Source organism: Xenopus laevis, chromosome 2S, assembly GCF_017654675.1.
Source record: "Xenopus laevis strain J_2021 chromosome 2S, Xenopus_laevis_v10.1, whole genome shotgun sequence".
NCBI lineage: Eukaryota > Metazoa > Chordata > Amphibia > Anura > Pipidae > Xenopus > Xenopus laevis.
In genome coordinates this window covers 220,610-235,480 of record NC_054374.1, presented here as the reverse complement: position 1 = coordinate 235,480, position 14,871 = coordinate 220,610, and the positions used below count along the sequence as shown (strand labels likewise).

The window sequence follows — 14,871 nt, the reverse complement described above, 5'->3', positions numbered from 1 at the left end:
CATGACATCCTGGACAGTTTGTGATTGGATGAGTGCTATGTGGTTTTAATTATTTATACCTGTAACATTTTACCAAGCAGTTTATGGTCTTGAAAATGGTCTTAGATACAGACCGAAACGTCGACCTGCTTTTTTAAATGTACTGAATAAAATGTAAGTTTTTTAACTATTTTGGAAATACCTGTGTACATCCGTATTTTTGGATTTTCTATATATATATATATATATATATATATATATATATATATATATATATATTCAATATTATATAAATGCTTTTATTATCTTCTATTATCTTGTTCCTGTTGGGGTACTCGTCTACAAAACACTTATGAAAATACAGTATCCCATGTGTAACAAGAGTCTTGATGCATCCAAGATGGAAACAATTCATTAAAAAGTTTGCCCTCTTAATCTTCTATGCTTTAAGGTTTTGCAGGACCATTTATTTGGAAAAAAATAAAAACAATATGCTGAAATTGTTCTAATCAGTAATCCAGCAGATTGTAAGGTGTCTACATTCAATACTAAGGTTATTTAAATGTAAAGGAGTTTGCTAAATGTGGCAAAGTACAAAAAAGTACAACCTGTTCTTGGTGCAGATAAAATATTCCATAAGGTAATGCATTGCTTTCTACCTCTAATGTCACTGTAGAAGAAAACTGGTTGTTAACATATATTGCTCAGAGTATAAAACTCACCACGCAAACAAAATTACTATAATATTCAATTTCTCCTGATGTGATTGTCAGTGTAGACCGAATAACAATGAACGCAAGAAAGAAAATAACATCTATACTTCTGTTATGAGGCTATTTTTATTTTTCAGCTGGTTATCAGCCTGTGCCAGATTTATAGCAACTGGAATGGTACAATACTGAAAAAGGTTTCTTTAAATCAAAGATATACATCTAATGTAATGTACCATTCTCTGTGAATCATCTGCTAAAGTCCATTACAAGTTGGGCACGCACAGGTTAACTATGGTTGTTTCAAATGGAAAGGGGTCAAATGTAAGAATTTTGTTTAAAATCTTCTCTACGTTTTAATTTTTTGTACTAATTTTTTTCCCAAAGGGCTCAAAGCAAGCTGAAATCAGCATTGTTAGGGTTAAACTACAAATACACTATTCTAGAATTATCATTGTAAATAATTCTTCTTATTATTATTCTTTCCCTTTTTGCCCATTTCTCTTTATTTCTCTTATTCTTTTGCTTCATGCCTTTTTTTTCCTGCTGATCCTTTTCTTATTGTCAGTATATGCCCCATAACTTCCTTATTTACATATGTTCTTCACTTTTTAGTTTTCTATTTCAATTTCACTCTTCCTTTTCTTCTTCCTCTGTGCCTTTATATAGTGGAGTTTAAAGGCCACAGCTTTATTAAGAACCAATTTTAACAAAGCATAACTGTAATATAAACATTGACCCAACTGGAAAGCTTAGAGACACCTATGACTAAGTGCCGGAGGTTACGAAAGGCATAAGATGGGCCATGTGGGGTCAGTATGTATACAATTTTTAATATCAATTTGAATAAATAACTTATTTTTACTAATGAAAAGCTTTGGGACATATATCTTTTGATATAAATCGTTTTGCATATGGACTGCCTGTGAACTGGGGCAAGTCCCTTTGGCTTTGTTATTGATTTACAGAAATCAGAATTGGACCCTTGAGTGAATAAGAATAATTCCATAAGTTTGCCTAAAAATACTCTACTTAGTGAATGGGCCACGACTCCAGCTGGCCATCCATGTGCTGTGGCACCTGAATGAGCAAGTAGGAGCAAAATTACCTCGCTCAAATCCTTACCTCCTTGGACCCTTACCCGGAGAGGTACACAAACTCTAGAGATCAGGAATACTGCTCCATTCCACTCTTCTGGCAAGCATTCCACCACCCACTCAACTGTCAAAGCAACACACTTACCAACTAACCCAATGTCTTTCAGGTTTTCCAGGATTTTGTTCATGAGCCAAAATCAAATGTAAAAGAATTGGGGAGCAAGACAAGCATGGGGATGCCAAATCAGAGCTGTTATTTGCTATTTGGTAGCCCCTATTTGAACTAGCATCCTACAGGAGGTTCTGTTTGACAGTACACCTATTTTTATGCAAACAAAACTTGCCTCCAAGCCTGAAATTCAAAAACAAGCACCTGCTTTGAGACCACTGAAAGGATTTTCCAGATAAAGGACCTTTCCATAATTTGGATCTCCATACCTTGAGTCTGCTAAAACATTTGTGTTTCCTACAATAAGGGTACATTGGGACATATTCAATTCAATGAGAAAAAGGTTTCTCACTTGAAAAGTCATGGATGAGATTGTGAGATCATAAACTTGAAGTCTATGGGAAAAAACTGTCACTGAATTATGAAAAAGTTTTTCCTTTGCAAACTGAATCTTGCTCATGAGTTTTTACATGTTAAGCCATTAGATAGCAATCAAGTAAAAGGACCTGTTTTATTAATACACGGGAAAAGGAAATCATTATTAAAACTTTGAATTATTTGATTAAAATGGAGTCTATGGGAGAATACAGGCATTCCCCTTCCCACCCCCTACCTGTGTCCTACATTGCATGTCATTCAGACACACAAGTTAGAGGTGGTGGTGGTCACAGGCTGCAATGGGACCCTTTACTTATGACTATGAAGATTTTCATTAATCCAGGTCATGGTATATCTACTATAGGTCAATCTAAAAACAAGTGGACTTGCTGAGTAATCAATGAAGACGTTTCACTACTCATCCGAGCAGCTTCTTCAGTACAACTGACTGGTGTGGGAAGTTCTCGGCATATCAACTCTTCCACTAATCCAATCACAATGGCACATTGTAACTCTTCAGAGAGGTGACATGTGAAGAAATTCACAGAGGTGTTGATTCTGTGTAGTTACTGTGATAAGATTATCCAATGTGTCATGAAACTCCTAGATACAGCTGTTACTTGTGAGAGTTGCATGAATGGATATGTGAAGTGTTCTGAATCCACCGGGTACAGATGTTAGAACAGCATTGTATGTAGCAGACAAGTGGTGTCGAAGGCCCCTTTACTTAGCACCTGAGCTGAAGGACGGGGTTGCCTTATGTCCAAATTATAAATTAATTGTTTACAAATTAATTATTTAAAGACAAAGAGAAGGGTACAATTACACACATATTTTTAGAAACTTCTCAACAACTTTAAAGGAGAATTAGCCCCCCCCCTCTCAACCCTGGGCTCTCTTCATTATAAATTAAACTGCTCCTTTCAAAAGCTGCCAATGGATGGACAAGAGACACAGCATTGGATATTTTGTTAAACTCATTGAAAATAAATGGAACAATGTGATGCTCACTTGTCTGCATTTAAAACCACACCTAAGAATATTCTGTTGCATTTTTTTCTTAAATGAGGTACTGCTCAAGGAAAAACAAAAAAGAAATGTCATGTGCGTTTTGCCAGCACTTGTTTCCCTACTAACTAAAATTATAATACACAAGGCCCTAAGTATCCCCATAGACCCTTTGTTCCAATACCCCATGATGCATTTTATCTCAATTGCAGATATTTCTATAACATCTCAGAAGGTCTCTTTTAACAATACTATTTTCTGCCTGAGCAAAAAGGTAATTAAAGGGGCTAAACAATTAAGATTTTACATGTATGATGATCCTTTTGTGTACTAATGTTATATTTTTCAAAGAAATACATTAGAATTTATATTTGCAGATTGTACATAAAACCAGAACATGGGACAGAGGTATTTAAATAACAAGGTTCGTCTTTTTAGCTTTTTACCACAATTCTGGGTCATCTAATGAATGCTGTAGATATTGTCAGGAAGAGCAGCGCTGAGCATTTGAGGGCATTACAGACTCACTATAAACTCATATAACCATGGTAACAAAACTATGAGAAAAGTGGTTATTCCAATTGCTATGGAAACAGAGCAGAAGCAAACATAAGTTTATATATATGTATATATTTGTTTGTGTATATATATATATATATATATATATATATATATTTATATATATATATATATATATATATATATATATATATATATATATATGTTACTGAATAACAAATCTTATTTTTATCTTATTCTCTTAAATTTAAAAGATTTGACATTTGATTAATTAATCTCATACAGTTCTTTTACATGACATGTTATAGGGACATTGTATTTTTATGTTTATTGGATATGAGTTTCATTTTTAGAGTTATTCCATTGCCCAATTAGTCTTATCCACAGACTTTGTCTTATCTTATACTTGGTTGGTCTATGGGAAACAAGCAACAAGTGTCACCTCTTTTTCAGTGATTTTTTTTGTGCCATAATATTTGAATTAGGGAAGAACCGAATCCAGGATTCGGTTAGGGATTCGGCAAAGATTTGGCATTTTTCAGCAGGATTAAGATTTATTATTATTTATTATCATTATTATTATTATTATTAACATGTATTTATATAGCCCCAACATATTGCGTAACGCTTTAAAGTAAATGTGATTATACAACTAAATCACATGAATTATATACATAGAACATATGGAGTTACATACATCACAATAAATACCAGTACAAAAGGTGAAGAAGGCGCTTTGCAAAAGAGCATAGACTCTAAAGGGAAGGAAGTAATACACAAGGTGTGGGAGTGGGCAAGATTGAATTAAGTGGATGAAAAATGTGGTACTGTATGTGGTGTTGCATTTGGTAGTTAAGCAGAGTGAAGGTAGGCTTCTCGAAAGAAGTGCGTTTTAAGAGATTTCTTGAAAGCAGAAAGGTTGGGAGAAAGTCAGACAGACCGTGGGAGAGAGTTCCAGAGGAATGGTGCAGCCCTTGCAAAGTCTTGAATGTGAGCATGTGAGGAGGTAATGAGAGAAGAGTTGAGTAGTAGGTCAGTAAAGGAGTGCAGTAAGTGGTTGGGTGAGTATATAGCGATGAGTTCAGAAATGTAGGGTGGGGCAGAGTTATGAAGTAATTTCAATGTCAGGGTCATTAAATTGAATTTATTTCTGAGAGGTAGCGGAAGCCAGTGCAGGGATTGAAAGAGTGGCGAGGCAGAGGAGGAGCGGTTGCTGAGGTGTATGAGCCTCTCAGCAGTGTTCATTATGGACTGGAGAGGAAGGCCAATTAAAAGAGAGTTACAGTAGTCTAGACGTGATATGACGAGAGAGTGAATAAGAATTTTGGCAGCATCTTGGGTGATAAATGATCGTATTTTGGATATGTTCCTTAGTGGAGGTGATATGATTTAATAAGTGACTGGATATGGGGAGTGAATCTAGGATAACCCCAAGGCACCAGGCCTGGGGAGAGGGGGTGATAGTGGAATTGTTAGCTATGATGGATACTTCCGGGATGTTACTGGTGATAGTTGGAGGAAAGAGAACCATTTCAGTTTAAGAAAGGTTTAATTTAAGGTTGCGTTGTGACATCCAGGTAGAGATAGCGGACAAGCAGGCGGAGACGCGAGTTCGGAGTTTGGAGTTCTGGGTTGAGATCAGGAGATGAGAGATAGATCTGAGTATCGTCAGCATAGAGGTGGTAGTGGAAACCAAACGAGTTGATTAATTTGAAAAGGGAGGAAGTATAGAGGGAGAATAATAATGATGCCAGGACAGAGCCTTGAGGAATACCAACAGAAAGAGGTAGGGGAGAAGATGCTACTCCATTGTAGGAGACACTGAAGGAACGATTAGTGATGTAAGAAGAGAACCAGGACAGGGCTGTATCACGAAGGCCAAGCGAATGGAGGGACTGGAGGAGGAGAGGGTGATCTACAGTGTCAAATGCAGCTGAGAGATCAAGCAGTATTAGTAGTGAGAAATGATTGTTGGCTTAAGCAGTTAAAAGGTCATTAGTTAGTCAGGTTAGAGCAGTTTCAGTGGAGTGTTGTGGCTTAAAACCAGATTGCAAGGGGTCCAGCAGGTTATTGTCAGAGAGGAATGAGGTTAGACTAGGAGCTCAAGTAGTTTAGCGATGAAAGGTAGCAGAGAGATAGGTCGGAGGTTGTCAAGATTGGAGGGATCAAGAGAGGTTTTTTCAGAATGGGGGTGACAAGATCAGGTTTTAGTTGAGAAGGAAACGAGAGATTAAATAGGTGAGTTAAGGCTTTGATTAGACAAGGATTGGTATTGCGGAGAAGTTTTGAGGGAATTGGATCAAGCGGGCAGGTGGTAAGGTGAGAAGAGACCAAAAGCTTTGAGACTTCCTCATCAGTGACAGGGGTGAAGGAGCACAGGAGAGACTGGGGAGTGTGGAGGGAGAGTGGTGGAAGTCTAGGGGGGGTTGAGTAGTGTAATGTCCCTTCTGATAGTGTCAATTTTGTTTTTGAAGTGCTCAGCAATATCTTGAGCAGAAACAGATGTGCACGGGGGGGGGTGGAGAAGGGGAAAGGAGAGTGTTAAAGGTGGAGAAAAGTTTTACTGTTTTTTTAAAAAGGGAGTTAATGAGTGAAGTAAAGTATGTTTGTTTGGCTTGGAAGAGGCTGGTGTTATAGGAGCGCAGGGCAGATTTGTAGCTCCAAAAGTCTGATTCTGAGTGGGATTGGCGCCAGCGACGCTCAAGTGCATGTGAGTGTCTTTGGAGTGCTTTTGTATGAGCAGTATACCAAGGTTGAAGTGGTTTGGGTCTAGCACATTTAGTTTTTGTAGGAGCAAGCTCATTAAGGGCAGTACTATAATAGACAGAGGTAGCCACGTTAGGACAAGAGATGAGATATTAGAGAGTCAAAAGAAGAAGAGAGATGTGACAAGTCTACAGCTTGCAAGTCACGGTAAGTACGTGTTTGGGGAATAGCAGGGGGTGAAGAGGGAGTTAGTGAGAGTTGAAATGTGACCATATTGTGATCAGAGAGGGAAATGGTTAGTAAAATTGATGGTTGAACAGAGTCTGGTAAATATGAAATCCAGAGCATTACCATTGGAGTGAGAGGGGGAATCTGAGCACAAAGATAAGCCTAGGAAGAAGGTTAGTGAAAGAAGTTTAGAGACAGAAGGGTTGTTAATGTTGTTAAACGGGTATATTTGGGCAACTCCAAGTGCCTGGCTGAACCAAATCTAAATCCAAAAAAAATCATAATTTTCGCCACATAAACAAGGAAGTAAAAAAATGTTTCTAACGACTTCCACTCATTTTATTTATTTGCATATGAAAATTAGGGTCTGGATTCGGTTCGGTAGTCGGCCAAATCTTTCACAAAAGAATTCGAGATTTGATCAAATCCTAGTGGATTTGGTGCATCTCTTATTTGACTAAAACATATTCCAGAACTGGTAGGTTCACAGTTTAATCAACAAAAAGAACTGTGCATTGCATAGACTTGCTCTGCACTGATGGAAGTTGACTGTTTCACACTTCATTAAAAAAAATCCAATAGGGAAGTTATGTTCCAGGAGTTAAGAACTATTTTTATTAAAATTATTAGGAAAAAACAATTCAGTGTTTAAGAAATGTGTCCCTATTTTTGCAAAAGGCAATGCAAGACTTTTACATTTTATATTGTTCTATACTTTTATATTTAGTGCATATATTACTGGCCAACATATGTTTGGTCAGGTTCATCAGAAACAAAACTACCCTCTCTTCCTCTACAAGACAAAGAAAATAGATTATGTAATAAAATACCATTACTATCAATACCCTCTGATCAACATTGATTCAAATAGCATGATGAGGAAGCATACATGATACATTCAAAAGCTATTAAACATTAAGGGTCAGATTTATCAAAGTGTGAAACTGGAACTTGCCACAGTAAAATTACATCACTTTCAATTCATTGCAATGTGATTTTAAGAGGCATATTTATCAAACGGTGAACTCTTTTATCCATAACTATGACTCTTAAAATCCCATGGGAGTGAATAGAGAGTGATGGAATTTATTATTTATTATTTATTGTGATGTGCTCTAAACTCACATTGCTCCTTATTTGCATTTACACATGTTCACAGTTTTACTTGGTTAACATAGTCCCATATTTACCATATTTTGCTTGCTCTGTTTTTTAAACTAATCAACATAAAATATCTTTCAAATGAATTAATGGAGCAATAAAAGAATATTGCACTCGTTGTTTAAGCATTATCAATGTTATTGTGCATTTCTTCAAGTATCTTCCTTAAATGCATAGGCCTATTCATACTTTTTAGATATGGCATATCCTAACAAGATCCTCATAAATGACAGCAACAACTACAAGTCCTAGGGCACATCAGAGAATTAATTATTAATGCCATCGTTCTGCCATTACATTGTGTATGGCCAAGATTTAATCCCATTTAGGAAAACACAGACTAATAGTGACAGCACTGTTATTCTACATGTGAATTGATGGCATTATTTCATAATTGTTAGCGGGAGTAAAAAACCTATTATGAGAAAATAAAAATGACTTTACCATGCCATATTATTATCATTTTAGCTTATTGTTGCTCAGATTCTTCATTCATTCCAGAGCTCAATATTTTAAAATAAATTAAATGTGCTTAATTTTGAGTTCATTAACATGCTTTCTCTACAACAAATGTCTTTTTTTCATGCCAATATGTTGCCCAACATTTTTTTTATAGCAAGAGTTGATACAAAAGGTTTTATGGACAAAATATAAATTAGCCAAGCTGTGTAGCAAAAAAACATTAGCTATAAATCTAAATAACCGATTAGTAGTTAATATTATACAGATAATTATTTGGGTGAGAAAGCAATTGTTAAATAGTACAGTGAAATTCTATCACAGCAACCAACATGAACCATATTATAGCCAGAAATATTAAACAATATTTTCTTTTTTCTGAACAAGCATTGTAACTGACTCATGATTCATTATTTGTAAGACATCATAAGCAAAAGCAATTAGGGAAGCATTTTTGGCTTTAATTATCAACATAAAACAAGACAAAGTAATATTTTTTTTCAATTCTATGTATGTTTTATTTAGTTGATAATCAGTACAGATATTTTTATTTGGGTTGGGGGGGGGATGTGCAAACCAAGACACAAATCATTACTTATTTGTTTAGGAAACATATCTAAAATATGTGGAGCACCAACTAATAAATATTACTGTTAAAATTACAACTTCTACTGTTAGAAAAAAAAATGTAAAAAATGGCAGGGCATCATATATAAAGTATGGGTTCATGCTCTTCCCCTTTATTTTCCTCTCTTTCTTTTGCAATCATTATTCACTTTAATGACATTTGATGCCATTAACTGTAATTTTATGTCATCAGAAACATTACAGCATCTACTGTATTTATCATTGCCTATGTTGTGTGTGCAGTGGTGATGCTGCTGGTTGTACAGTATTGGGTATGATTGTAACCAAGAAGCATTTAATAAACAGTATTTCCCATATATTCGGCAAAATGTTAATTTCTTTGCAACTTCAGTAATGTAACTAGCAGCCTTCAGACCCAGGCACAGACACCAGGTTGTGTGATCCCCGGCGGGCCCTGGTGCGGTGGGCCCTGGTGCAATTGCACCCCTTGCTCAGCTGGTAGTTATGCCACTGTTTGCCTCCCCATGTCTAAGATCTATCACAATCCAACGCTCAACCTTCCATTTACCACCATATACAGTGCATATAAGTCTTCACAGAGCATTTTGGCCATCTTGCAATCCTGCACTTAACTAATATGGCTAGCAAAACAAATACAATAAATTTAAGTGCATTAAAAGCTCACATAAATAAATACTTTTTAACTTATACACTTATACACTGGTTCTGCTAAACCTTTTATGAAAATCATTCACTACATTCTGTACCAAAAATAGAAACACTAATTAAATAATTATGGAGAAAACAGTTGTCTATGATATATTTGTCATACCACTGGCATGACCTGTACCAAAATATCAAGTTAAACTTGAATTTCCACTATATTACAATGGTCATTTTATAAGCTAAAGATGTACTCACCAGACCCCCTTTTCGTCACCACCTTCAAGCTCTGTGTTACTGTAGCATATAAGAGGATCAGATGGGGAATAGGAGTTTTCATCTTTCACTTTTCAAACGTAGTTCTCTAAAAAACGACAATAACAAAAAAGTAATGTAATAATTATCGTCGTAATAAGACAAATAATTTTTTTATAATATAATCTATCATATACTCAAAGAAAATGTAATTGTGAACTTCACCTTTAATGCATCAATGTGTAGTTGCTGAGATTCCAATAATTACATTTTACATGGTCCCTAGTTTTGTTTTTTGTATATTAGATGATTTGCCAACTTAAATCAAGGTTAATGCAGGTCAGCAGATCCATAACCAGGCCAGTGGCTGAGCAGGCAAAAACAAAAGCACAATAAGTCAACATTGGGCAAATATAAGGTTAGACAAAAGAAATATGTAATAAATTGGACAAAGGCAAGGGATAACAACTAAACTAATCAATACACAGCAGAGATCTTACAGACCTATGTGTTAACAAACACCAATATTTAGGTGTTGCCAAGTCAACATGTTTGCATTGTGCATCCCCCCTTATTACAGCAAGTGGTGACTATTATCATTGCCTCAGGGTACAGTAACATTTAAATTAATGAAACAGTAACAGTATGTACCTTTTTATTATTAACTTTACAGCTACTATGGTAGTGTAAAATTTGCCATCCTGTTTCTGCAGTAAAGAATCATTCATCCTAATTTCAATAATATCACAGAAAGATGAGAAGCCAAATTATAAAGATTTTGAACGTTTTAAAGGGCACTCTGAGGCTACAGTGGCAAACCATGCGACAACATCTACCAACTGCAATTCATATGGAAAGGTGGGATAACCTAAATATAATAGAACTATAAATGGCTTTATACAGTTTGCTGTATAACAAAAAAAAACATAATTAATTTAGTCATAAACCTATAGATTATCTATCCACCACTATGTTTAATTTCATGCTTCCATTTTTTGAAGGAACTGCAAAAAAACCCTTATACACTAATTTATTATCCTCTATTTAAAATGAAGTTCTTATTACCAGAGTAATTAATTTTCCATGAAAAGAACCTTGATATATGAAACTATCATTAGTAGAACTTATTGGAGAGTTTGGGTCGCATTTGACCATTATGAGCTTAACAAAATGGTTAATTGTCTTGTTCCAGCAATTCATCATGTTACATACCATGCTATTTTATCTTAAGATGATAAATTCTATATTTATCTCATTCTGCTTAGATATTCTGAGTTGCATATTTTCTCATTTATTTAATTCATCTTTCATCTGAAAAAAATGGGGAATAAGGAAAATGAGAGTGAAAAAAGGCAATATATGAAGATGTCTTTGTATATGTGCGTGTGTAGGTGTATCTATCAATCTATATAAATCCATATACTATATATATAGTGAATAAAGTACCCCCTTTTGTAAAATATAAGGATATTATAAGTTACCGAGGAGTTTCATGACCATATAAAAACATGAGGCCGAAGGCCGAGTGTTTTTATACAGGTCAGGAAACTCCGAGGTAACTTCTAATATCCTCATATTTTGCAACTGGGGGTACTTTATTTATTATAATACACAAGTTTCGGTGAGTCATGTGACAGAAATGACATCAGAACTCACCGTTTATAACTGATGACATCAGAACTCACCGTTTATAAGGATATAATTTACAGGATATTCATGGCTTTTGTGTATTATATATATATATATATATATATATATATATATATATATATATATATATATATATATATATATATATATATATGCTCAATTTCCATATGTGCATATGTACAGTAACCTGGAGCTATTATGATCCTACTGATAAAATAGAAACGACATCTGCAAATAACTCCTTCAAATCAAACACAGTATACTTTCATCTCTCTAGATAGATCAGCTGGAATATAATTCCAATATAATTCTTCCTCCAGGAGGTATGAATTGCAAATCATTAAGAAAAGGAGATGCACTATGAAAAGAAAGAAATTTGAATTAGTTCAGTATTTGAAGGGATCTAATATGCTATTAAAACGTGACTGTTTATTATCAAAATATCATGAAAAATAAGGGCACCTGAACCTATTAATGCCCCATATCTTATAGTAATGTGCTACTAAAAGTTATAAATATGATAATACTTCTTGATGTTTTGTGAAATAGCACCTTTTTTTTAAGAAAGGTACTTCAATAAATATAAATTGAGGCATAGCTATACAGCTATACACCACAGGGCAAATTCATCAAGGGTCGAATATCGAGGGTTAATTAACCCTCGATATTCGACTGGGGAATGAAAATCCTTCGACTTCAAATATCGAAGTCAAAGGATTTTGCGCAAATACTTCGAAAAAAAATCTCAACACAAAATGAAACAAACTGGGAATTGTTTTTTGCAGTTCAGGTTGTAACAGAATAGTTGGCTTTACCTTCAATGCATAACTGTACATCCAGGGTCATATTTAATACATTTTATGTAAATTCCCAAATATATTATTATAGTTTGAAATGGCTTCAAAATTTATAGAAAAATAAAACGTTGGGGCACATTTATAAACTTTGCGCAGTGCAGACTGATTCGCACAGTGAATATATTAGCCCTGTGCATGGTTATACAGTATATATAAAGCTGGATAAGAGTGCAGTATTTAATGTGCAAACAGAATTGCTCATTTTTTTTTTCGCACTTGCAAAACAGCCTTGCAAAAGGGGCGCAAAAATTTGTTAGCAATGGGAATTCGCAATAAACAGAAAGATTGGCACAGCAGTATCATATTTTAGCTTTCAGGAAAAAAACAAGGCATTTCCATTTGGAAAAAAATTATGTGCTGTGTGAACGTTATAAATGACCCCCTTTATGATATTTAAATTAAAAAAAAGTTGGGCAAACTAGAATCCACAATTGGAACTTATTTATTATTTAAAAAGTACAAATTAATGGGTTTGTGAAAAAACCCGAAAAAAAACTCACAATTTTTTGATTTTTTTCCCCAGAATTGTACGATTTTTTCAGGTTTTTCCTGAGAAGCCCTAAATGATAGAATTATTGGGCTAAACCCAGCGCAGATCACCATAACTTCCTATTAGGATAGGAACCTCTCCCATTAACTTATGTACAACCTTGACGGCGGATTTTCGGATTCTGACTTTTTCCAACTTTGGGGTATAATAAATCTCAAAAAATTTGAGGTTTTTTTCCATAAAAATTAGATTTTTTTATATTTTTTTGTGAAAAATTCAAGTTTTTAGCATTTAGACTTCAATAAATAACCCCAAAGCATCTGTGAGACACAAAACCTACTCTACTGCAATATGTTAATTGACCCCAGTTGTGTTATTTTCACATTATACCTTCATATTAACCTTCCTTTTCATCTCTTCCCCAAGTTCTATAAATTGTAATCAGATCAAAAAATCAGATTATTTTTTGTGCCTCCTTATATATTTCCAGTAGTAGCACAAGACAACTAAGGAGTCTATTTAGTAAATTCGGATTTCTATTCTTTCACAAATAATTTTTCCTTTAAAAATGTGTGTTTTTGTATTTCTGTAAAACTCAAAACATTTTAGATTTATAAAAAGTAAGAACCACGAAAAACTGTAATACAAAATTGTGCCATTCTTCAACTCCCTATAAAAAGTGTCCATGCCTTAAAATATATAGGGACACTTTTTATAGGGAGTTGAAGAATGACAAAATAAATGGTAGATGGAAGACCTTAAAGATTGATTTCAGGGATCTAGGCTCTAAGATCAAGGAAAGGTCTTCCAATGTAATCTTTTCTGAAATTTTGCCTGTGCCACGTGCAAGTTTAGGAAAACTGCGGGAGTTTAGGGAGCTTAATGCGTGGCTCAAGTCTTGGTGCAGGAAGGAAGGGTTTGGGTTCCTAGAGCACTGGGCTGACTTTTCGTTGGGGTACAACCTATACAGCCATGACGGTTTGCACCTCAATGGAAGGGGGTCCGCGGTGCTAGGGGAAAGAATGGCTAAGAGGTTGGAGGAGTGTTTAAACTAGGCAAGGGGGGGGGGTGGGTGAGATAAAGGATTATGGGGAAGCTAGTGTAGACGGGGCAGTGGGGTTAGTAAGGGGTCATGGGGGAGGAGTGAGGGGGGCATACAGTTTACCAGCTAAGGAGGTCCCTCTGTTACAAGGAAAACAGAATAATACTAACTTAACGTATAATTCTTCACTAAGTAATGCACATTTCAAAAGTAAAAGTAGTAACCTCTGCTGTATGCTGGCAAATGCACGGAGTTTGTCAGGTAAAATGGGAGACCTAGAATTAATTGCATGCTCTAAAAATTATGATATAATTGGTATCACTGAGACCTGGTGGGATGAAACATGTGACTGGATTGTGAATTTAAATGGTTACACCCTTTTTAGGACGGACAGAGGTATTAAAAAGGGTGGAGGAGTGTGTTTGTATGTAAAGCCTGAATTAAAGCCATGCGCTAAAGAAATAAAAATAGCTGGCACTGGTGAGGGTGTAGAATCACTCTGGGTAGAGATTTCGACTGGGCAAAAGGTATCAAAAAGAATTATCATTGGTGTATGCTATAAACCACCTCGTATAAGTGTCGAGTATGAAGCCCAGCTACTCTTGCAGATACAAGCGGCTTCACAGCTGGGTCAAGTTGTTGCTATGGGTGACTTCAATTATCCAGACATTGACTGGGGTAATGGGGTTGCTAAGACAGAAAAAGCTAGTAGGTTTGTAAATATGCTGAATGACAACTTTTTATTCCAGCTCGTTTAAGAACCTACTAGGAATAACTCTCTTTTGGACCTTGTAATAACTAACAATACTGAACTCATCTCTAACATTTGTGTGGGTGAGCATTTAGGGAATAGTGATCATAACATGGTCTCCTTTGAGATTCTGTTGCAGAAGCAATTCTATAAGGGAGTAA

At 35.3% G+C, this 14,871-nt stretch overlaps 1 protein-coding gene across 1 annotated transcript in view; it reads right to left on the bottom strand.

Annotated features, from left to right (window-relative positions):
- il1rapl1.S (interleukin 1 receptor accessory protein like 1 S homeolog) overlaps positions 1 to 14,871 on the bottom strand; it is a 707,139-nt gene that overhangs the window by 548,717 nt on the left and 143,551 nt on the right. The window contains exon 2 of the mRNA XM_041583301.1: positions 9,924 to 10,029. Coding sequence (XP_041439235.1) covers positions 9,924 to 10,005 — 82 coding nt within the window. The 5' untranslated portion in view covers positions 10,006 to 10,029. The remainder of the gene's footprint in view (positions 1 to 9,923; positions 10,030 to 14,871) is intronic.